This window comes from Sebastes umbrosus, chromosome 14 (genome assembly GCF_015220745.1).
Source record: "Sebastes umbrosus isolate fSebUmb1 chromosome 14, fSebUmb1.pri, whole genome shotgun sequence".
NCBI classification, from domain to species: domain Eukaryota; kingdom Metazoa; phylum Chordata; class Actinopteri; order Perciformes; family Sebastidae; genus Sebastes; species Sebastes umbrosus.
In genome coordinates, this window is record NC_051282.1 from 7,841,089 (window position 1) to 7,867,641 (window position 26,553).

At 40.7% G+C, this 26,553-nt stretch overlaps 1 protein-coding gene across 2 annotated transcripts in view; it reads left to right on the forward strand.

Moving 5' to 3' along the window:
- The window catches only part of grin2aa (glutamate receptor, ionotropic, N-methyl D-aspartate 2A, a), a 184,357-nt gene extending 177,337 nt beyond the window's left edge, over positions 1 to 7,020 (forward strand). The window contains exon 15 of one of the 2 annotated variants that reach the window (XM_037791906.1): positions 1,090 to 3,054. In XM_037791906.1, the coding sequence (XP_037647834.1) occupies positions 1,090 to 3,054 (1,965 nt within the window). Of the gene's footprint in view, positions 1 to 1,089 lie in introns of both variants that reach the window. The other variant, XM_037791907.1, reaches the window with a different exon arrangement.
- The last annotated feature ends 19,533 nt before the right edge of the window (positions 7,021 to 26,553 follow it).

Sequence of the window (26,553 nt, forward strand, 5' to 3'; positions counted from 1 at the left end):
TCAAGAGTGATTTAGGGCTAAAGACATCCTTAATGGCCTACATTGTGTTGATAAGCTTCACAAAATGTGTGCTGAACCAAAAAGCACTTTGAATTTGTTACCGTGATGAACGCTTTTTAAGGATGTATTTGTGAGCTGGGGAAATGGTTAGGGAAAAAGATTGCCTTTGTTCTTTGAACCGTCAAATGAGAGCTCTGTGTTATTACTGTTAGCTGTTACGTATGTTGGCAGCTCTTGTTTGGCTGTTAGTCCAAATAAAAAGACTGTCTTTATTAGCCTCCCTCACAGTTGTATTGATGCTAATTTATCTTGTTTCCTCTCAAAAAATGTCACGCTTGGAGTGCGTCTGAGGGAGGCTCGGGGCATAGAGCTGAGAGATACTGTATTGCAATCAGTTTGTCATGTTTTCAGGTTTCAGGTTTTGAGTTCTACTAACTGTAAGAAACTGGTACACCTTTGCAAACAGTTTTACTGCTAAATCGATGGAGCATTGCATCCTATTTGGTCTATGTGTCCCTTTTAGAATACTGGTGGGGCTAGAGACTGCATTTAACCTGGTTGGGTTCATTTTTGAGCAACATTCTGTGGGTGTTTTTTGTCGTCCTGGTGTTTGTGTTTATGATTCATTTGGAATCCTTTTTACTTAAGAATGAATTATGTGTTTTTTATTGCACCATCCTCTTATATCAATCATACATGGTTGTTCAGAAGATTCATATCTTAAACACAGCAAATTCACATCTTTACTGAATTGCGCAGTTTGATTTTCTTTATAAACTGAACAATGTTTCAGAGGAAATGAAAGAAAGCCTAATTTAATAATGTTTCAAGTTTGTGTTCATGGTGATAAAAGACCAATTTCATAAATTCAATAAAACATACAGACCACAAATATGTTTGGCCAGAGTAGATAAGCAATAATTATTTTGTTTGTCTCTCTCCATTTCTCTCTCAATCCATCTTTACGTTTCATTCTCCCTCTTTTCCATTTTATGCCTTTCCATCATTTTTTGTCCGGCTACCCTTCCTCATTTTGTATATGACTTCCCCTCCTCCATTCCACTTGGCCATCCATATGTCACCATGCAGGGAATCTGGAGTTGCATCCATGGAGTCCACATTGACATGAAGAAAAAGTCAGATCTGGACTTTAGCCCCCAGGACAAAATGCTTAAGCTCATTAAATCAGCCAAACATATGACCAACATGTCTAACCTGGGTGGCTCCCACATGAACTCGCCCAAACGGGAGTTCATGCACTCAGCTGGTCCCATGATCATGGACATGATGGCAGAGAAGGGCAACTTCATCTATGCTGACAACCGAAGCTACGCTCCCAAAGATATGATCTATGGGGATACTGGTGACCTGCAGTCTTATCTTGCTAACCGCCACAAAGACCACCTGAACAACTACATCTTCCAGGGAGGCCAGCATCCTCTGACCCTGAACGATGCCAATCCCAACACCGTTGAGGTTGCAGTGACTGCCGACTCAGTCCAGTCCAACGCCAAGCCGCCCCGGACCCTGTGGAAGAAGTCAGTGGACACGCTTCGTTCGGTGCCTCCTGGACCCCCTCCGATGCCTGACATGCTGATGCCAGACCCACGAATGTCGATGAAGACGCAGCGCTACCTCCCCGAGGACGCGGCCCACTCTGACATCTCCGACTGTTCCAGCAGGGCAGCCTCCTACAAGGACCCAGAAAACAACAAGCACCTGAAGCCCAAGGACAACTTAAAAAAAAGATCTGTGCCGTCGAAATACCCAAGGGACTGCAGTGAGGTGGAGCTGTCCTACTTAAAAACTAAGCAGGTCACCGGTGTACCCAACCAAACCGGGAGAGGAGTAGGAGGAGAGAAAATTTACACTATCGACTCAGACCGAGAGCTGAGCCTGCACTCAGACCCCATTCACTACCGTGAGAGTCGCGGCCTCGCTGCAGACGATTTGGATTATCCCGAGATTTACTCCGACCACAGTGACAACTATCGGAAGTGTGAGCAGCCCATCATTCATCTGAACTCCTCGCCTTTGCATCACACCGACTCCGATCTTCTACCAGACCCAGCTTACTCTAAACACTACAGCATGAAAGAGAAAAACATTGTCATGTCCCCACATGAAACCATTGATCGCTACAAACAGACACACTGCCGTTCCTGCTTGTCCAAAGTGCCCACTGGCTACCCACCAGTAGGGCCGTACACACCTGCTGTACCTGTTGCAGCTTCTGCCACACGCTCACCCTATAATCGGTGTGAAGCATGCCTCCACACAGCCAACCTGTATGACATTAGTGAGGACCAGCTCCTTGCAGACCCCTTGGTCAGTCCCACCTTGCACCACCAACAGCAGCAGGAGCCAGACGAAATGTTTGGTCTGTATTGGCCACAGACAGATGGGCCGCATGTTCAAAAGAGAAACCGCTTGAGGCTGAGTCGGCAGCACTCCTTTGACAACATCATGCTAGAAAAGCCCAAGGATGTAGACCTGGGTCGACCGGCGCGCAGCGTCAGCCTCAAGGAGAAGGATCGCTTCTTGGACTCCGCATCTGACTCGCACTACGCGAACCTCTTCGGCATGCGTCCCTACTCCGGCAGACTGTTTGGCACTGGATCCAAATCGATGATGTTTAACCACAACCTGGAGGAGAGCAAGAGGAGCAAGTCCCTGTACCCGGCCCATGGCTCGGATAACCCTTTCCTCAGCCACTCGCTGAGGGATGACACCAGCAGCAGACTGGTCCATGGGCGTAGCTCCTCTGATATTTACAAACAGCTGGCGGTGGCCTCGCCTGCAGCGGTCGTCGGAGCGCCCCCCATCAAAACACGCAACGATGCGAACAATCTCCGCTCTTCCGTTAAGTCCACCACTTCATACTGCTCACGGGACGGGCGGATAGCCAATGACATGTACAATAAAGAGCATGTGATGCCTTACTCAGCCAATAAGACTAGTGCATACCCGGCCCCACGTGGCGTCCTAAACTCAGCCCAGTTCAGCAATAGACGGGTGTATAAAAAAATCCCCAGTCTGGAGTCAGATGTTTAGTTGACATAAGAAATAATGTGTTCTCTCCTCCTTACTGCTCTCTGGGTTTGTATTATAATTTATCAACTATGTTATCCACCAAGGGATGCCATAGCCACATTTTTCTTCTTCTCTTCGACATTGTAATCCAAAAGAACTCGTGCCCACTTGGGTATGACGGTACTACTACTACTACTACTCTCTTTGCAGATGATATCACCATTTTTGTCCATCCTCTGCCATGTACCAATGAGTTGGCTGCATGGCCAGCACGCTGCCATAAGGTATCCTGGTGTAAAGGAGAGGGGAATCATTTACCCCGTAGGTTTTAAAAAGGTTTAGGAAATGTCATAGTCCCATTAGTGGGACAGAGAAGGCCTTAGTTACAGTAAAGGAGGACTCCTACAGGCGTTGTTGGGAAGGAGGCAGTTGATTTGTGATGGAAATGTGTGAGGAAGTGGAGAGGTGGATGGGAGAAATTATATGAGAGGGGAATTAGAGGGAGAGAGAGAGAGGAGAAAACCCCTCCTCCTTCCCCCCTTTTTCCTTTCCACCTCCACTGTCAAGCTTGCGGCTCGCTAGTTGAGGAGAACAGGCCTGACAGAGAGACCAGATGGGCACGTTTGATGTCGCAGCCAGACATGGAGGCGTCCCAGGAGGGCAGAGGCGTCACAGTGAGCTAGTCCAACGGTCTGCTGCTTGTTACTCTGACAAATATGGCCACCGAGACACCTGGCAGTGCAAGAGGAGAGAGAGGGAGAAAGGAGATGGGCGGCTTAATGGCACAGAGAGGAGCCTCCAGTAGTTTTTGGCAGTAAGCTATCGGTGTGCTTGGTCAGAATTTGGTTTTGTATGTTAAGCCCATGCTAAGGGACATGATAGTGACAAGAAGCTGAGAGTAATGTAGGTGCTATCAATGAATAATGTTTACAGACTGACAGATAAAAAAGACAAACTGACGAAATGACTGATAGAAGGACACACGAGCAGGGAAACCTGAGGCAATTGATGGGCATTTCATTTATGGCTCTGCACATAGAAAAATAATTGCAAAGTATTGCTTTTTTATTCTATTAAACTATAAGATTTATTAGGGATTCTGGCATCCGGATCCCCCTATGTAGGATTTTAGTGTTTGCTTATTTGGTAGCACAATAGCCATTAGTTTTAAAACCTCTCTCCCACATTTGCTTTTGAAAAAAGCATAGCTTTCTGAAAAATACCATCAAGAGTAGTAGATTATTTTGCATGTGTTGATTTGTTTCTGTGTCGGAGAAGACAAAATACACACAAAATACACTCTCAGACACGTATTTTACATGTTTTTTGAAAAAGGGACTGTGTCTCGCGAGATATGGTGGATGGATACTTGTACAATCGAAACCTTTATCCTTGAACTTTCTGCTTAGTAAGTCAGTGTAAATCAGCGTCATCCTGCTGCAAAAGAGCGAGAAAATGGCGGAAGGGAAGAGAGCAAAGAGGATATAAACAAGGGTGAGAAAAAGATGAAATGACAACTGTGTCCACCACCACCACCTTGTCTGAGTCGGGGATGGGGTGGGCGCTGATGTGTTTTTGTCTTTTGACCTCCCTGCCACTGAGAAACAGGGTATTAGCTATAAAAAAAACACTGACGATTCCTTCCTTCTTTCTTCCTTCCTACTTCCCTTCCTCGATCAACATGACACATCACTTGAGTGTTGGATGACTATAGAAGTACTTCACTTTATTTCTTTAGTTTTTTTGTAGAATGGAACCTTGGTTGGTTGATAGGTACAGCAGTAGCAGTGCTATCTAATCACTGGGGATTGTGTTAACAACTATTGATCATCAATTACTGTTGATCCACTGTCAACCAGGGCTCTTGAGGATCTGAAGACTACTTGAGATGGATCCCTTGTTTACCTACATAGTGTTGTTTGGGTGGGGTGTGGGATGGGGTGGGCGAAGCAAGATGGAGAGGGATGGAGCCGAGGAGGCTCCACTGTTATGTGCTCATCAATCATGTATCCATCTTAGTGTGGAGTAAGTTGTGTAAGGTGTGTGCATGGCAGAACTCGGGGTAAGCTTGAAGTCTTAACCAGAACTTTTGGTTCCTAAACTGATTGTTTATGCATTTCTTTGTTCTTTTTTGATAACACTTTGCAGAAAAAGACTTGCACATGCACATTCTTCCATGTCCACGCGTGCCCACGAAAACACTTTTTTTTTGTAGCATTATGTTGTACAAATTGTACAGTTAAAAGAAAAAAAAAAAAAAATCATGTAACCATCTTAACTGATTTGCTTGATTGATTGGATTCACAAAGCCAAATTGTATCAAATAAAATACCTCAGGATGATTCTGTGCGTTTTGGGGGAGCTTCAACAGTAGCAACAGAACAGGATGCGGCGCAGATTTTTTTTTTTTTGTAGAAAAAAACCTTTATAAAGAAAAAAAAAAAGAAAAACAACAAGATTTATAGCGGCCGCAAAGCAGAATCAAACTTTTCTCCTTTTGATGTTTACCAGTCCTAGGTCTTCCAGTTCGGCACTTTGCCCGAACTCATGCAACCCAAGTAAAGAGAGAAGAAGAGGAAGAGAAGGAGGGATGACGGTTAGAGGGCTTAGATCGCTCAGTGAGGGGTGTGTTGCGTGCACCCTTGACACAATGAAGGATGTTACTTGAACGTCCAAATTTTGAAAAGCTACCCTCAAACAGGAATCTCTCTCTTTTCTCTCCATGCTTTTTAATGGCAGCCGACTGCATTAGCCAGTGTTTCGAATTGAAGCTCCATCTCTAACAACCACGGTTATATCGCCCTTTTCTACTCTTGGAATACTGCAGTGAACCTCTCCTTGCTTCCCAAATCAGCTTACCCAATGTTGACTGACGAGCAACATTTGTCTTTTTTTGCATCTTATCTGCATATTTATTATTATTATCATATTTATCTCCACATGCTGCTTGCGTGAGCTGACAAGTGAACAATATGCACATGTAAAAAAAATATCAAACGGCACCCTCGCGTTTTATGAACTCATGACGATTTGTTCTATTTGTTCTACTTTTACAGAACTGTCATGTAAACTGATGCTGTTTTATGTTCAAACACACACACACACACACCACACAAACACACACACACACACACACTCAGACACACCCTTGTGATGACAACCCTGCTCTTTTTAATGACAAAAATGTATTTTAATTACATTTAATGATAAATAATGAGGTGATGGCATGCAACCCCAGATGTAACAATTTTAATGTTTTATGTTTCTTTATTTTTTTTGTTTGTTATTTTTGTTATGATGTTATGATCACTAATGCGTTGTAACCAGGTGTGAGTATATACATATTTGAGAGAAAAAAAAATGATCTATGTTTAAAACGATGAAGATGCTGCTGCTGTTTTGGGGGAGAAGGCGAGGACCTGACTCTAGTGCAACTTCCTCATTGGCCGACGGGTCATTATCAGGCCACGTTCTGCCCAATGGGGTCGTGGGTCAGGGGTCAGGGCTTGGTTCGGTATGGCGGGACATCCTTGCTCTTCCTCCAATGGCAGGTGAGAATTACTGTATCACCAGCTCTGCTTCTCTCTTCCCTCTCCTTCATGTGTAGTCAGGACTTCAACTGTAAAGAAGATAAAAGAAAAAAAGCAACCCTCTACTTTGAGTCTGCTATCCCTCCAAAGATACGAGACCTCTTTCTTTATGGTTTGCTGTAAGAATAGAGCTTTTTTTTAAACTAATACTTCCTCAAAGACTTTTAAGGAACTATTTTGAATATATTTAGAAATGACACCTGTATACATCGCTTGTAAATTCATACTGGAATACATCATCATGGAGAATTATAAATGATAAAGAGTAAAAACAATATTTTTTGTGTGAATTTCACAGGAGCTCTTCTGTACAGTGGCACTGTTTCTCTATCTCTCTCTCTTTCTATCTCTCTCTTTCTCTCCCTCTCTCTGTAGAGCGACTAGAATAAAACTTCACCATTCACAAGGTTTGCTGTCCTGTCAAAATTCACAATATACACACCAGGCTCCGTGTCTGCCTCGCCTTATAAGACAGTAATCGCTTTTGTCAGTTGATGCTGACGGATTATTTCACAGGTAATGAGAAAAAGTGCTGGCTGACTTTCCATTGACTCCATTTATTTTTTGCAGCTGAAGATATTGCTTTTAGCCTCAGTACACAAGTACACATTCAGTAGGAAATACAATTTTTTTTTTTATCATGAAGATCATAAGCTCTGAAGAAGCCCTGCTGCCTACATTTTATGAAATCCTACCTCTATACACCGATCTAAAAGTGCACATATTCTGACTATTTTTTTTTTACATTTTAATAATGGAATTTTTGACCCTTTTTTGTTAAGTGGATTGCACCTAATCTACCTTTCAGGTAAGACATACATGTCCACAATTACCGCAAAGCAGGAGAAGCCAGAACATGAATGAATAAAGCTATTTTTTATATTATTTACAGTTTTTAATTTCCCACTATACAAATTAATATACGTTAAAATATTAATTTACTTCAAACCTATTACCAGATATAAAGTTGCTATTGGTCAATTCTGCAAAACCCTGAATTACATCCGGTGACAACATTTTTGAACGCTCAATGCCATTGTTTTTATGCCTCCATGCCAGTGTTAGCCGTGACTGGAGGAATTATGATTTCAGGTTGTCTGTTCGTCTGTCAGTCCGTAAGTATGTACGTACCATTTTCATGAACGTGATATCTCATGAACACCTGGAGGGAATTCCTCAAATTTGGCAAAAACGTCCACTTGAACTCAAGGATGACCTGATTGGATTTTGGTGTTTAAAGGTTGTTTGTGCCAAATTTCTTCAAATTTGGCTCAAAAGTTTGATGGCGGTCAAAGGTCTTTGTGACTTCACAAAACACTTTTTTGGCAATATCTCAAGAATTCACATGCTAATTATGGCAATTTCACACAAATGTCTAATAGGTTAAAATGATCAAGTGATGACATTTTGCACAGACATGAATGTAAACTACAACTTGACTGATTAATGATGGCATACAAACGCAAGACAGTAATTCTGTTTGTTTTTTTATTATTATTCAGTTCTATGACATCCTTGCATGGGAACTATGATTTGGTTATGTTACGGTCAGGGAAAGATTATGGTTATGTTTTCTTTTTTAAAAGCCATGTCACAAAATATGATGGGATTCAGTTAGACATGTTGCATGCCCAACGGCTACCTGCACCTCCACATGACATACTACTTCCTGCATTGGTACTGATAAATGGCATTGGATGTAAATAGTGTGCTGCAGAATAATCCAATAAGAACACAGTATATTTCGTAGTAATACTGAACTGTTAATAGACACTTCACCATGATGGAGGATGGTACTTTCTCAATCAGTAATGTCAATCTACCAGCCGCAGGTTAAAAGTGCATTTGAGTGTTTTATCTTTCAGTCACATCTATTCCTTTTGCCTCATCAGAACGATACATTCTTTACAAGACCTAAACCAAACCAAAGCTTCTTTAACTCCTCAGTTTTATCAACCATAGCTGAGACATTAGATCTTTAAACATGCAGCTCTGGCATCTATATAACTCAAAAGACTTTTGTTTCTTTCCTTTATAATTCAAAGTGGACTGATGATGTTACCATAGATAAATGTGATGGGTTTTGTATATCGGTATCTTGTTGGCTCTGCTGAATCACTCCGCCTGCATGAAGCAGGCTACTGCAAATATTTTCTCTGATACCAAAGAAACAATTGTTATGGGAATGACCAATAACAGTGGGAACATTAACTTATAGTGTATTTCAATGTTTCTGTGGAAATGCAAAATGTACAAAAAGTGTCATTCTCCTGTTTGTACTGTATGTTGTTAGTTTCATGTGCACAGGAGATGGTACAGGTGTAAGTGATGCCAGAGAAACCTTTTGGCTGTGACCGAATACTGACCTGCCACACTTTGTGAGTGTGTGTGCGCGCGTGTTCCTGTGTGTGTGTGTGTGTGTGTGTGTGTGTGTGTGTGTGTGTGTGCGCGCGTGTGCATGTGTGTGTGTGTGTGTGTGTGTGTGTGTGTGTGTGTGTGTGTGTGTAACGGAGCATCAAGAGGCCATTTGGGCTACAGCTACATTTACCATCTGCCACATTCCTTCTTTCCTTTCCTCATGCCTTGCACCTCTATCTCTACATTATCTCTCCTTCTACATATCCATTATATTCCATCTGTTTTCCTCCTTGCATGCATCATTTTGCTTTCTTATGAACACCTTTCTCTTCCTCCGTAATCATCCTAAGTGCCACTCTGTTTTTCTTATTACTTCTATTTCCCATCTCCGCCGCCCTTTTTACCCATTTCTCTTCAACTTTCTCTTCCAGTAAATAAATATGAAGAAAAAAAAACACTGGTCTTTTGATCACTTCTCTTCTTCTCTGTGGGGCAGCTAAGCTGAAATATTCATAACAATTGTGTATTTTGCGCTTAAAGCAACAAATTTGGCAGAGACATAGGTTTATATGTCATGAAAAGATATAGATATCGGGGCGCTGTAAATTTGGCCTCTCTGCAAAATAGGCGCTAAATGTTGCAGAAAACTAATTTTATGAGTGTTAATGATTTCCAAGATGTGTTCAAGATGATTAGATCAGATGTCAGAAGATTACAGACATGCTTTTTTTTCCTCTTTATTTTTTAAGGATGCTTTTTAAAAACTTTTAACCTGAAAAAAATGTGAAAACCAAATAAAAGGAGCATGGTCAAGCCAGGGTCAAAGTTCACCCCCTTACCTTCATGATAGAATTGCATACTATTTCCGGTGAAATATTACAGTATGCAACGCTGGACACTATGGCAGCATAAATATCCCACAATACAATGCGGCAGTAACGACAACGTTCATAACTGACGTTGACGGACAGCTCTGTTACATCAATAATGCTTCAATTTAACTGTAAGTATAATATTTCACTTTGCCTGGCGTAATATATATTTTAAAATTAATTCAGACTTTGATTCTCACAAATCGTTGTTTTGGTTACATGAGGTTGGCACGGGTTACCATGGTTACACGTGTCCAACCGGCAAGGAGGCTCTCAGGAAGTGATGACGTAAATTACTACTCAGTGCGTCCAAAAAGATAAATACTATTGTTTATTCACACAAAATGATAGTACACCTATTGAGTATGTAGTGCAAAGTATGCAATTTCGGACAAAGCCATAGCTTCATAAAAACACATAACAACAAATAGCTTACATATCAACACATAGCTTAAATAAAAACACATAAAACATAGCTTCACATTAACACATAGCTTAAATAGAAGCATAACATATAGCTTCATAGCAACACATAGGTTAAATAAAAACACACAATAACACATAGCTTCATAGCAACACATAGGTTCATAACAACACATAGCTTAACCCTTTGCCATTCCGAACTCTTTTTTTAGGGGGAAAGGGATGGGGAACAGGGGACTTGTAGAAGTGTAGATAAAAAGTTAACAATTTACTATATGTCACATCGAAGTGGTGTACATCATCTGAAATCTGGGAAGATTAATGTAGAGTGTGTGTCAAGTTGTTCTAGTCACTAGTAAGAAAATAAAAATAAATAAACTAATTAATTCAATTAAATTGTGAAAGTGTATCAGGGCTTAAAACATGATGATACTGTATGGGTTTGTGATGGCAATTCCCATGCTCTATTATGTCAGTTTTTATTTCTGTTTAAAAGCTTTTAAAAAGCACCCTTACAAAATAAAGAGGGAACAAAAATATGTCTGTGATCTTCTGACATCTGATATCTGATCTAATCAGCTTGAACACACCTTGAAAATCACCAAGAGTCATAAAATCAGTTTTCTGCAACACTTTGGAATATTAAGCGTTTATTTGGGCTTATATTTTGAAAAATGTCTGCCAAGGCCCTCAGGCCCTGAATTAGTAGTGCCCTGCTATCGATATCTTTTCACAACATATAAACCTACATCTGTGCCAAATGTGTTGCTTTTATCGCAAAATGCACAGTTGTTGTGCTTAACTGCCCCGCTATTACTAGTAGTTGCTGAAAGGTAATTTCAGAACAGCACTCACATTATATATTGCTGCAAATTTCCAGTTTGTATTCACTTGCTGATGTTGACTTCTAGTGGTGTGAAACATGCAGGTAGCACACTATTTGTGGACTGCTTGATGTCTCTTGAAATTCTTCAGCAGATGCATTCATGTGGCTGTAAAATGATTTTCCTGTCTATATATCATTATTTTGAACATCACCACACTCCTGACCAAAACGATTACACAAATAGAGTATAGATCAGACCTAAAAAAGGACTCTCTTAGGTCAGTCAGTAGAACTGTAGTGAAAGTCTCCAGACTGAAAGCTTGGCTTTTACAGTAATATTAAATGATTGCATTCGTGAAGTGTGAAGAGCATTTGTATCTCCAGTATTTATGTTTCATAAAATGTATTGATTTTAGGGAATGTCCGCAAGATATAAGGTTGTTTTTTTCGTTGAGTTATAGTGCGCTCAAGTAAAGTCAGAGCAGAAGAGCTCCCAGCAAACTATCTCAGAAAATGACTAAATGACATGACACATGATGCTCTCGTGGACTACCTCCCTTCAGCTATAGCTCTTTGTGTTAAGAAGAAAACGTATTAAACAAGTAGTAGTATGCGATTCTGAATTTGTTATCTGATTGGTAAAAAGCCAAAATGGCCACATTTCAGAGATCTTAAAGCTTGGTCTTCATCCCATTTAATCACTTCTACCCCAGTCAATCGTTGGCCTTCATTTCAGAGAGGGATAACGGGGCTTACTCATCATCATTTTTCGCTGATGTTCCAGTTCAGATGCGGAGCCACCCCGTGACGAGTGTGGACACCTCGCTAGATGGTGGTTGGAAGGTGTGTCTATGTGTGAGAGACAGCCCGAGAGATAGCCAGAGGCACAGAGGAGGGGCAATAATTGAAATGGGGGGGTGTCATTCATCAGATCACACAGAGGCAACAACAGTGTGGTTTAAGTGGAGTGGTGCAGAGGATTCTGTGTGTGTGTGTGTGTGTGTGTGTGTGAGAGAGCGTGTTTGCGTGAGCGGTTGTGTCAGCCAGCTCGACAGAAAGACTGTGGCAGATCATTCTTCTTCTGCGGAGGGGCAGATGAAAGAAAGAGAAGAGGGAGAAAAGAGCACTCGTTTATTTTGTCATTTTCCATTCTCCTCTTTGGTCGTCAGAAAATCACCTCCCATTTGATTCTGGGAGACGAACAATTGGCACGGTCAGCTCCCAACCCCCCACACCAGCCCTCCCTGCTTGTGTGTGTGTGTCCGTCTAGTGTTTGCGCATAGATTTTTTTTCTATCAAAAGGTGTTCTGCACCGCATATATCCACCCGGTGGGAATTTGTAAACCTATCTTGCCTCTTCAAACACTCTCACACACACACACACCCTGCCAACTAAACTCATAATTATTCTCAACTACTTTAAAGGAGACCAGGGAGGAAGAAATGGGTCTGATTATTAAGAGGAAAAAGGGATCAAAGTACCGTGGTTTAGCTCACTATACCTTCATACGAATGGTCTGCTCACACAAAAGACCCTCGCCTTAAGAAGAGCCTTTTGAAGGGTGAATACCGTCACACTTCTTTTAAAAATGGGGTATTACTGGTTAGTTCACGTGGGCTATAAACGCACAAGATTGGTTCAAGATGGAGGTCGCATACATAAAAAATGTATGGATATGTTTTGCAAGATAGAAGCAAAGGTTTAAGTGTTGTGAGGACATGTTCAGTTGTAATTGAATGTGCGTGTTTTTTTGTCAAATCTATTACAACACTCACATGCACATATCAAAATAGTTATTGGTCGTTGTAATCATTTCTCCTGTCCATATTGGCCATGTCTTGCTAATTTGATTCCAATGGAAGTGATGGGGGAGGCAAAATCCACAGTCCTTCTTTGCAGAAAGGCATTTCAAAGGTAAACTAAAGCTAACGTGAGGCTTCAAGAATTCAATGAAGTCAGTCAGGTGGATATCTTCTGAAGTTTCCGTCTATTTAATACAAAATCCCTCTTTTTGTGTCTCCACTGCAACTCAGAGGGGAAAGTGTCTAAGCCAACAGGGAGAATTTTGCCCTAAAAACACTGTAACTTTGGAAGATACCCACTTGGTTGGACTAAATCAGACAGACGAAGCCTCAGATAAACTTTGTCTTGGAACCGCATCAGGAAGAGATCTCTTAGGGCAGCAATACGCCATTGCAGCGTCTAGTCTGCCAAATCCAGAGAAGAAGAAAGATGAGATCTCTTCACAGCCAGTACAGACAGAAGAAACATATCACAATGACCAATTACTCTTTCAATGCACTGTACATATGGAGAAGTGATTATTGTATTGAGATATTGTATTGAGAATACATTTTTTTAAAAAACACTAAGCCTTAGACCATCAGACTGCTAGGATGGTGTTGGAATATTCAAGGTATTAGTTCCTGAGTGTTTGTCATTGCAATTTTTAGGCCAGAATTTACAACTCCCAGCAGAAATGTTTTATGGTAATGTTTATTTTAAATACTACAGAGGTGCATGGTATTCAGTTGAGAAAAACAAAACCTAGTGTAAGCTATAATTCTTCTCATAATTAGGACTTAACCTATTGAAAAAAAACTATAACAGACATTAAACAAAACACAAACAAATATAATTCAATGATAAATCGCATTATTATTATTATTATCGCAATTATAAGAAATGTATACTATATATTGCACATACCACTGTATCTGATAATTATGACAACTATGATCTTATGATTATCAACGTAAGTGAATAATGCAACAACAAATAAATTTAGATTATAACCCCCTAAATAATGTTTATATACGGTATGTAACTGTGACTTTTAGAGCAACCTAAAAACTACAAACACCTAACTGTGTTTTGTGTGCCATCTAAATTACACATTAACATCAACGGCTCCCAGACGCTCAAACCAAGAACCAAATAAAGGCAATTAAATCAGTCGTGTTTTCTCAGCTGGCAGCGACTCTTAACCATGGTTTTAATGAGAAGTTGGGGAGAAATAATCCCAAACCAGTATACCAGTAAATATAACTACTGTTGTAATAAACGGAGTAAGCTCCTGCAGTTCCTAAAACACCGTTTCAATGTTTGGTCTCTGTGCAGCAAGGTTAAAATGTTTTCCAGAGGGCATCTCATCCTGCTAATCTGATCTAAACCTAGGGGTATTTTGCTTTCTTTTTCTGAGGCCGTTTTAATTAATTATTTAACTATAAAACAAAGAATTAAGTTGACACTGCATATTGTATATGCTTAATTTGTCAATTTAAAACTTTTATATAATATTCCACATGCCACACATTTTATTCTGCAGACCTCTCCCTCTAAAAGCTACAGAAAAGTGTGTTTGTGCGTGGTTTAAGCTTTAACACACCGGCTGTTTTATGTAGGGGTTGACATTTTCTTTTACTTGGTACTTATAATTTCTGTATCTTAAAGCTACACTAACAACTACAAATTATGACGACGTACAAGCAATATTCACACAGACTTTATAAAATGTAATTGAAAAGGGGATTTAAATGCTCTCCCCTAAAGTGTCAGAGTTATTTCTTGACTGGTCATTTTAATTTCACAGGAATTTAATGAGCCTGTAGGGGTCTTGGCCCTTGTTAATATTGACCCGCGCTCACAGCCACTCTACTGAGGCTTTTTATTGCCACACTGATAGCAGTTTGTATTATCACCATAGTTAATTCCGGCTCAACTGTCTAAGTCAATTTATTGCAAGGTTGTGAACGGCTTGCAGAATTGTTTTGCTTTGTATGTATTACAGCTAAGTTTAAGAATGACCATCGCCTAGGCGAAACCCATAAAAGAGTAATCATTTGACTTTGAAATACTTTGCTGGCACTGTGTGTGTCTTGGATGGCCCGCCAAACATTGGCTGCCCATTAAAAAATCACTCCGAGGCACTCTCTCTTAAACAATTAAAATGCCTTTATTGTAATGGCATAGTCATGTCAGACCTAAAAACAAACTCCACTTGGCTGCCCATTGTTTGGGTATAAGGATGACAATGGATTCTGATGTGTGACTCAGTAAAGAGTGCTGATGACGGGAGATGAAAGACAGATGGAGGAGAGAAATGGATGAATGAATGGATGCAGGGATCAAATGTTTTTGCCTTGTTAAGGTTAATGGATTTGGGATGCCACTCAGTGAGGATTGATGGCAGCTTGTTGATATCTGCTAACGGAGGATGGAAGGCAGAAAGGAGGGACATACATGGGTCGAAGATGGGAGGGAGGGGAGTAAAAGGAAGGGTGTAAGCAGGGCATTCATACTGTCATTTAGAAACTTGGTCAAACTCAGTGTGCAACGACTGGAGAGGAGGAGCATGGGAGGACAGGTGGGAAGGGAGTGGAGGATGGAAAGAGGTAAAACATGGGATGTAAAGAAGACAATTTAAAGGACCAGTATCAATTAGAGGGAAGAAGAAACAAAACTCTACAGTTCTGCCAACGACCACAAGATGCTGACACCAAAAAACACACAAAAACAACCAACGAAGGCTATAATTTTACCCAAACATATGAGGCTTCTTTTTGTGGTGAAAAAAAACATTGATTAAAAACACCAAACATATTGAAAATATGTCAAACAAATATCAATTTACCAGTGTTACAAGTTTCACACTGCCAAGTGTAGGGTTCAGACCTCAAGATTATAGATTCTCTATACGATATCCAGAGCATTAATAAAGCAGCACACAACTATTTGATATATAAAGATAAAGTGGAGTATAATGTCTACTTGAATGAAGTCACTCTCCCTCTGTGTGTGTTGTAATCCGAGCATCTCTGTGCTTTGTTGATATCGGCGGGCTGGCCATGCGTGATTTCGATGCATGTGAGTGTGTCCCACTGGCTAGCTCACAGCTGCCGCTCTGCATTGCTCTCATATGGCGGCTACAGCTGATAACGTCGTCCCGACTAACATTATCGTCGCGGAAGATTAGCACCCACCCTCCGGTTCCCTGTTAGCTCTGTCAGCACTGTTGCCATTGTTTTCACCGTTGGCGCTATTAGCACCGTCAAATGCAAGCTGCCGGCTTAGCTGTCGCCATGTTGAGAGCCGTACGGAGGCAATAGATGTGCTCCCAATTTTGCATTTAGCACCTTTAAGAAGTTAGGTTAGGAGGCATGTATATCAGGGTCTAACATCAGGGCTAATGGAGGTCATGAACTGAGACAGTTTGCATCTCAGATCTCGCATCTTTGTTCGACTATAAACCAAAGTCAACACGTTAACTTCACATTTTAGAAAGCAACACTTTAAATGTTTCACGTTGCGTGTTTCTGTGTGTGGTGGGTTTACTGTAGCTGTCAGTTAATATTAATGAACTCTTAATCTCTGTGTTCTTTTGTGTGAACCCATGCATTATATATGTTTCATATTTGTAATAATGGGTGTGTGCGTGCGTGTGTGGAGCAGGTGGGCCATAAAATGTAAAATGCTGTTGCAATGCTATCTAACTCCATGATAACTTGTGTGTGATGACTGTGTGTGTGTGTGTGTGGGGCGGGTGTGCATGCGGGCGTGTGTGTGTGTGTGTGTGTGTATGTACGCGTGCATGCGTTATGTAATCTGTCTTCCCACTGTCTCCAGCTGTAATGTCAGTAATAAAGTTAATTGGGTCTTTGGTCCCCATGGCAAAACATTTCGTTGGTGTGGGTGCGCGCGTTTGTGTGTGTGTGTGTGTGTAGGTATGTGTGTTGTGTGTGGTGTTGGCTGGTTTGTCTGGTTTCAAATAATGCTGAGACTCTAATTCACCACAGGGGAAATCTTGATCGAGAAAGAAACAAAAAGCTTAGCTTGTGATTTGTGTCTTTATGAGGAAGGTGTGTGTGTGTGTGTATGTGTGTCTGTGTGTGTGTTAATATATGTGTGTGCGGATTCAGGAAACCTCCCTCTCTCAGTTTTAAGTCTTTATGACGTCTTCCAACAGGTTGGATTTGCAAAAGTATTGAGTAACGCTAACTGCTCTAAATGGTGTGTGTAATGAAGCCATTCTCATTTTCTCTCACATAAATGAAGAACACATACTGTAGGTTACACTCTCTTATGCTGTACAGGATGCAGTCGACTGAATTATCTGGGTTTATTTTACCAGTGACAGTTTATGACAGAAATGATGGAAGCTGCTGGCCTGCTGCAACAAGCAGGCTAAAGGCACTCCAAAGTAATAAAACTATTTGATGGAAAACTGCAAATCTACTATCTATTATTACCATCTACTGAAGCCATGATAATAATGGAACTCCTTACCAGGCCTACTAGTGCAGTACCTGTTCAAAACATGCCTGTTCAGAATGGCCCGAACGCTTGGCCTGTGGCACTGTATTGCTGCTTGCATCTTTTCTGGAGAACCGCTCACAGAAACAACTTCACACTTGACACTGCGCTTCCGTGGGTCCGGAGCAATACACCCGCCACGACATAGTTGCATCACACACCAAAGTCACGGCTACTCAGAAACACTGGTGGAATACACTCTGGTTCATGGGTAGAAACACACCCAAATCACTGCTACTTACGGTCAGAAAAAAACAGTGAAATACACTGTGGTTCACGGGAAAAAACACCAGGGACAAACTTTACTGTAAGTCAAGGTAGGCAACTACCCCCAACTAACAGGGCCCCATACAGCTATAGATTTATTATGATGTATAGATGTGAAAAAATATTGAATCATGTTACTATTCTAACTTATTGTACCCCAAAATATCTTACAAAAGGCCCCAAAGCACTTAAAAAAATATGTAACTCAACTGTATAGCCTACTACTTACCTACTGTGTACTTCTGCTGTGTAGTATTAATTGTTTTGCTATTAATGGTTAGTAGTTTTCCTTCAGAAAAAGTTTTGAGTACTTCTACCACTGCCAATAACTACATTCCCAGTTAGAGAAAGGGTGAAAAGTAAAGCAAGAAGATGCTTGCCTGGGACCCCCAAATCACTAAATCCACCCTTGAAAAACACACCCAGGTTGTGGCTAATCATGGTCAGAAACATTGGGGGAATACACTTAGTGGAGGTAATTTCCAAATCGGCATGTTAGTTTTAACATGACCACCGCGGTTTCAAAGAAGAGCATGGATTTAAGGCCCACTGCAGACAACATGCTTGACTTAGTCCACATAGCCCTGAAGCTCCCCACCCCCACACTACTGCACAGAGCGCTATCGCTTGTTTATTCAACGTTTATTGATATTGAATGTGTCACGTGTCCAAATTTGCACCAATTCAATTCAACACTGCATGTCCTTGAATCCCCAGCAATATTCTAGGCGAGTGTGAAGTAGATCGGATGAACGGTTCTCGAGATATGTGAAGGACACACATACATACGTACATACATACATACATACATACATACATACATACATACATACATACATACAGCGTTTCCTTGCTTTAGAGTTAGATGAATACTGAGACAGCAGCACCTTAATGTAAAGTTCCATATTAAACACAGCATTAAATGACACATTATGAGAATCAATAGTGTTAGTTAATAGTGTTAGTAGTGTAGTGATACACAGAATGAAACCAATAATTGGACTGTGTTTTACAATAAGATGGTAACACTTACACAGGCCGTATCTGGAGAATTTACTTATACTTAATGATATATGCCAGCCGAGGATATTGAGCTTCTATTATCCTCACACTGCGATTCAAAAGTGGAGGCTCATTGTGTTCCTTCAGTAATTAATAAAAGTAATTACCACTGAATGAGGCCATGTGCCTTCAGTCTGTGAATCTCAAGTGCCACTGTTGTTTGAAGTATGACTGCGCTTCAGTTCTCATGCAATGATTAAGTAATTACAGAGAAATGAAATATAGGAAGCTAATTGCCACGAGCCAGGGATTGTCTTTCGGCTCGGTATGAGTCTGCAGTTTGTGAAACGCTGTAGCTTTGTGAGCGTGTCTTTGACCTGGAAACACCACGATTCCACTGCTTCACAAGAATCCAAATTGCATCCCTGGGAAATGAAAAAAACAGATTACAAACTTTAATTTTATTGTCCTTTTATGACAAATCTCAACCATTTGATAAGATAAGAGAGGATGAGATTCAACTTTATGGAGGGGAAATGTGTTACAGTACATGTTTCAGCAGCACAGAGACAGGCTGAGAGGTTAGAAAAATAATAAGAACTATTTGAATGCATATAAAATCAATTAAAATGAAATAGAAAATTAAAGAAATTGGAGAGGTGACACTAAAAAGCTATATACAACATTATAATAACTTAGACTATACAAGTGAATTGTGCAATTACTACAAAAGAAGTCCAGTAGTGCAACTTCGGCAGCCATGAAGTGCAAACTATATAAGTATATAGCTGTACATATATGGTTACAGTATATGTATGAAACAATACAGATAGTAATATAATAAAGTATATAATGTCATATATGTAATATACACACACTATACAGTAATAATGCATTCTGTGAAATATGTAAATCAAAGAGAATACCATGATGTAGGATAAAATATAATAATATAAAAGAACAATAATAACAATATAGTTGTAATGTATTATCATACGTATATTGATATAATGATTTAATACAATGTAAAATAAAGTAGTGTTAGATATGTAACTACTTCTTAAACTACTACTCCTATAATTATAATAATAATACTGAAATCAGCTTGTTATAATTTGCAACATTAAGCAAATTGAATGAGATGGGGTGTGTTTATTTGTGTGTGTGTGGGATGGTGGGAGGGGATTATGTTGTTACTGCTGGTTTGGGCTGTTTCCACAGTTTCTGTTGTCTGCCTGAAGCCCTGTCTCGCACTTAGTCTGAGACTGAATTTGCTGCCCATCTGCCACAGAAAGTTTGGCTAACGACGATTAAAACATAACATTTAATACTGGCTTTAAGTTGCGTTTTCAAAGAATGAGAAAAATATTCATATTTTTTATTTTTAACCTTAAATCGTAGAACCATGTGTTTACGATATGATGTTACAATTTGCATTCACTGTTCAGGACAAGGGCTGCACGGTGGTGCGGTGGTTAGCACTGCCGCCTCACAGAGGGTCGCAGGTTCAAACCTGGGTCTCTGTGTGGAGTTTGTATGTTCTCCCCATGTTAGCGTGGGTTTACTCCGGTTCTCCGGCTTCCTCCCACAGTCCAAAGACATGCAGATTAGGTTAATTGTTGACTGTAAATTGCCCGTTTAGGTGTGAATGTGAGCGTGAATGGTTGTCTGTCTCTATGTGTCAGCCCTGTGATAGTCTGTGTCTGTCTATAGTCTTCACCCAATGTCACCTTGGATTGGCTCCCCAACCTCCCAACACCTCCTACACCTCCAGGCTTGCGACCCTGAATAGGATAAGCGGTTATAGATAATGGATGGATGGATGGATGTTCAGGACCAGAGGGTGTCAGGGTGTCAGGGGTCAGAGACAATGTTGTTGGCCAGACTTAATATGTTATTATGGTAGGCTGATTCATAGAGTTTCTCAAGTGGTTGATCTACAATCTTTGAGAAGATTTTCATTTGTTGTTTGTACGGTTTATTCAAAACTGATCATTTTCAAAGCAACTAGTGTGATAAGAAGCTTTATTAAACCAATGTTCCCATCCATTCATCCATCCATCCATCCATTTTCTTCCTCTTATCCGGGGCCGGGTCGCGGAAGCAGCAGGCTTAGCAGGGATTTCCAGATGTCCCTGTCCCCAGCAACGTTTTCCAGCTCTTCCTGGGGGACCCTGAGGCGATCCCAGGCCAGACGAGAGATAATCTCTCAAGCGTGTTCTGGGTCTACCCCAGGGCCTCTTACCAGTTGCTTCCAGGAGGCCTCCCCCATCCATTTCATTTCATATAAAGATTGAGATTGTATTCAACAGCATTTTTATAGTCAAGTAATTGTTATGAAGAACGGAGCCATAATAGATCTACATGTCCTCGTTGTCTGAGAACAAAGACTTTGGTTGAAATATTCACAACAAAAAATATATAACCTTGCTCCTTGTGTGTAAAACAAGTGTCATTAAGTGCCGCCTTGTGCACTTTCTGGACGTGATGTGGTGTGATTGTCTAAATCTGTTCTGGTTGTGTGATTACAACCCTTTGGGTGTAATATCACTAAGAGCTTTAAAGCCATACAGATTAACATTAACCTTCTCAGCGTCACCTCCAACACAGTCACAGACCTTTTCATTTGTCATACTATGCTACAGTCACACATCTGGGATTTCATTAGCCTGTAATAGACCAATCTAAAATATGACTTTTTTTTCCTCTTCATTCATTTAACCTTTAATCAAACAGTTTAACCTTGTTGAAATGTAAAATCAATTTTTTTTTTTCCCCTCCCATGGATAATGAGCTAAGAATGTAGCATCTGTGTTTTCTGTTTTATTCACTTGGGATTTCTAGTTTCTGTCCTTCATTATCCTCCTTATAAGGAATGAAATGGAATATAAAACATTGAATTCAAGATTGTCTGGTTATATAAGTCTATCACTTACATAAGCCTAGAACAGATAGCCCATGGCTGGGAATCCAACTGTTTGTTTAACAAAGTGATATCCGACTCAGAAAGTTGCCTTGGAGAAGATATTCCCTGACTCGAACTGCAATATGGACCACACACATCTTTCCTTCCCCCCCCCCATGTAGTCCATTAAAAACTCCCTCGAACATCATCCTTCTGGCAGGGTGATATTAGCCTGGGGAAGCATGTCCTGGCTGACAGGAACAGGCTTGTTCCCCACAGCATCCACTGTTTCCACCAACAGCCGTGTGTCCTGCTTTATGTGTCCTTGAGCAACACAGAAGCAGAGCTACCTGCTCCAGTTTCTGTGGGTGAGACAGCCTCAGCTAAATCACTAAACTTGTAAAAGCTAAGGCGAGGATGTGTTCCTTTTTTTTCTTTTTGCATTTTGCATTTTTCTTCATGTATTGTCTAGCAGACAAAATCTCTCACGCAGGCATAATGGATACAGTGAAGTTCTGCTCAACATAAAAAATAATGAAGATGAGTTTTGTTTTTTTTCCCGTTGTCTCTGTTGGGGATGAAGAGAACAGAGGGAGAAAAGAGCCCATGGGCACGAGTAACAAAACACGCGACAACAGCCCTATATAGGCGAGCATCTGTGTTTGTGTGTGTGTGTGTGTGTGCAGATTTTGAGCGAGGCGGACTACAGCTGTGCCTAATGCACATTAAGTGAAATGAAAGTTTCTTTGGGTTTTAGGGGATTTCGTTCTTTAAATTCATCTGTCTTTTGTGTTGGAGCACAATTTAGCTTCCATTTCTTTCGCATCCCCAACTTGACCTATCAGTGTTGTGCATCTCAATAAAGGGCCCCATAAATCATCGCAGGTGTCCGTAATGTGCCTGCAGGTAATTAATTGCTGTGGTCTTTGAGCCAAGCTGAGCTGAGTGCACAGGGATGAGACAGGAGTAAAATACACTGGCTTTTTGTTCTTTGTCTTTCTGTACCACCATTCCTTTGCATCCTCTATTTTCTGCCCATTTTTTATAGTTTCTTTTATTGCTCTAATTTCATTTTGTAAATGTATTTCTTCTTATTGTATAGACGAAATCAAAACGTTGAAATTTCTTTCGGGCTAGCTAGTTGTTACACAAAGCGTTAATTTTTTTTCTGAGCAGAAAGAGAGGCAGTGTCTTGCTCGATGACATTTCAGCAGGGTGAATGGCTGCTTTCACCGACACAGTCTGGCAGCTCACTATACACTCTGACCATTTCCCACTTAGAGGCTTGATTTAGGGCATCTAAAAGAAACATTTACTGCAGGTTAGCAGCCATTAGCAGAACAGACGGATGTGTGGGTTGAGTTTTCTGGCATCTCCAGCATGTTTAGACTGGAAGCTGATATTATTGGAAGCTTCCATTTAAATGCAACTCGTTCCAGAGTTCAAGCCTGAAACAGAAAGAGATCTGAGGTGAACCTGGAACGTCTGTTGCAGAAGTAAGAAAACCTCATTCAAAATCTCTTTCACATTTGTTATAACGCCAATAACTGGCTAGATTACCTACCACCTTGCATTTGTACGCCTCCACCAACCAGTCAAGTTGCAGTTTACATCCATGTCTGTCCAAAATGTCATCACTTCATCATTTCTTCCTATTAGACATTTGTGTGAAATTGTCATTATTAGCATGTGAATTTTTAAATTACGGCCAAAAACGTGTTTTGTGAGGTCACAGTGACCTTAACCTTGTCAACCAAAATCAAATCAGTTCATCCTTGGGTCCAATTGGATGTTTCTGCCAAATTTGAAGAACTTCACTCAAAGTGTTCCTGAGATATCACAAGAATCACATCTTGATCTGGCTTGCGTTTGCTTTTGTTCTGGAAGCGACTGACAGAAAGATACAAATTATTTTTTGAATACTGTTTTCAATTTCAACAGCTGTTTGTTCACTTCAGTGGCCTAGCCTCTTACTGTTGATTGCCTGGTGCATGCTCGTCATCATGCTCATAATCACAGAAAGCTGTGCGGTGCTTGCTTTGCTTTCATTGCTTGACAAATGCAGTGTCAGCTACATTCAACTAACCTATTTCAGATATAAAGTAGACATATTACATACCAATTTCAAAGGAAGAGGGCCAATTCAGGATCGGTTTTGAATCCTTTCAAATCCTGCAATTCTCTCCGTCTGTTGAATGACCAACCGAGATTGATAGTTTTCGCTTGTGCTCTATTACTGTTCCTTTTAGCTTTTTTTCTTTTTTTTGGTCAATTCTTTTCTTTTCTCTTTGCTGATCCTGCCTCAATATCAGCCATAACCACAAAATATAACGTAAAAAATATAGATCTAAAAAGAAAATCTTGTGATTCACTTTACCTGCTAATGTGCTCACTGCAAAACTTTACATCTTTGCAATTGTTTTTGTCTGATTTCACTGGGAATTGGACCCGGTGACAGGCATTAAGAATATCTATATAGAAATGCTTATGTTGGTCATATAGAGGCATCAGTATTAAATTGAGACTGTAAAAACTCCTTGTAGTACCTTTTACATCATGAAGGTTTCATTTTCAAATAACAAGTGCTGTAGTGGATTGCCTATTTGTCTCAGAATATGGAAAGTAAACCACAGGAACGCAGTTTAATTATTTCAGAAAGACCAATGACAGAAATGTTGGATTGGATTTGAGAATTGGATTGAGGTACAGAAGCTATAGTGGAACAGAACCTATAGCCAGGACGTGACGTTCGGGACTTCGGCTCTCTGTTGACATTGACATTCACATGGTGTTACTGGTGTGTTTGAGAGCTAAGCACATCTTTCAGCTACTTATTTGACTGACTCAGCGGGGAGCTACAACAAAAAGCAGGTGGCATCATGTGGATCGCCTCATAATAACTGTGCTTACAGAACCTTAGTGTTCCCATCCCAACACATTGCCCTTGCAAATGGTGATAAACGAGCATGCTAGGGCTAGAGGCTAATCGTGCATCAGGCTAATCACTAACACAGCCTAATTACTTGTTGCTAAACTTGTAGCTCATATGATTTCACTGAATGTGTGTGTGTGCGTGTGTGCGCACGTGTGTGTGGTGGATGAGAATGGGTGCAGTGCAGGTGTGCGGCTATGTGAGCACTCATGTTTGATTAAAAATATCTAGCTTGATTGCGGCATACCACAGGGAGACTGAGGTGTTAATTGGCTGCGTGTGTGTTTGTGTCTGTGTGTGTGTGTGTGTGTGTGTGTGTGTAAAATGCACACGGAGAATCACAGCGCTTAAATAACACAATCAAAGGGCGCCCGCTGTGGATCAGTCTGCCTCGACAGGATGCCACATGCACACACACACACATGCACACGCAAACAGCACAAATATAGTGCAACAGCAGACAATGTAAATCATAAGTGTTCTGGGAGCCATATGGTAGAGGCCTATCATGATCTTTCACTTCATAACGTGTAGATGGGTTGAGATAGATTTTAGTACCTGTGTGTGTGTGTGTGTGTGTGTGTGGGTTTGACCGTGGAATTCAGTCTCACCTAACCACGTTATAGCCAGTGATACAGAGGCAGATGAGCCAGGCAAGATGAGAGTGGCAGATGATGAAGCCGAGGTGATCATGTGCACAAGGCTGTGTGTGTGTGTGTGTGTGTGTGTGTGTCTGTCTCATCCCTGCTGACTTAAGCAATTGCGATGTAGAATTATGTGAGCAGACTTATTTGGGTATCTGGGACAGCCATTCAGATCTTTTGCCTGCTGGCTAACACACACACACACATGCACACACACACTTCCACCACAAGATAACTCAACTTTCCTTTCATCTCCCCTCCCTTCTCTTCCTTTAGTCCTTATCTCTCTGTGTCTCTTGCTGTCCTCTCTTACCTCTGTGATGTTATAGATAAGCATGGGCCATCTGGGTACAGCTAACTCTCCAGTGATGCCACCAGTCTCTCTTTCTGCCTGTTATAGCATTAAAAATTCATTTAGTCTCACAATTTCAGCGGAGACAGTCAAATTGACATGACTAATATTCTGACAAGCTAACAAAAACGCTAATATGTTCCAAAAATATGTGCATTGGATGGGAATCTGTTAGTATGAGCCGGTGGGCAGGTGCTATCCTGTTTCTAAGATTTTCTTTTCCGTTCCCTCGGCCACTTCTACACGTTTGTATTTGGATGTTTCGAAGATGCGTTACAGCTGACAGACTCGGAGGGCAAACTTTTTTGTCAATCGCTCTCAAACGACACATCACAAATCTAGAATCATTTCCTTTAATAATGAAAAACATATGAACCGATATGCATACACAAATAAATACACACGTGCAAACAAAAGAACGCACATTGAATAAGGTTCAAAAAAAGGCTCACAATAAAAAAAAAATTCAAAGGAAAATAAAAAAAGAGGAAAATAGACTTAAAAGAGATGATAAAGAAGCATTTTGATGTAAAAAATGTGTTTCCCGAAGGGGTTTTATATTGATTTTGCAAGTGTGAGTTCATTGGGAAGGCCGTTTCAGAGTTGAGGTGCCCTACTAGCAAAACCTTGGCTCCCTTTAATCTTACACCTCAACATGGCAACCGAATACGTTTTTAGACTTTCCAGGTAGTCACTGCTTTCCAACTTTGATTCACGTCAGTAAACAAAGTAACATCATCTTTGTGTGGCAATACAGTTGTGAGCAGAGACTCTTTTGAAATGTCTTGCTGCTAGAGTTCAAAGAGGCTACAACATGAGAGCTTTCAGTGATGGCGGCAAAACATCAAGAACTTTAAAGTTCAGATGATATTTTCACATCAGGGTTTGCGCACTCCGAGTTTGGTATGCAGACATCAGTTGCAAATGTTGCAATACTTTTGTCAGCCTATACTGTCTACTATCTTAGACGCTGTGGTGTCCCTGAATGCACCATCAAAAACGTCACCGCTACTGCCATAATCTTATAGAGTGGTGC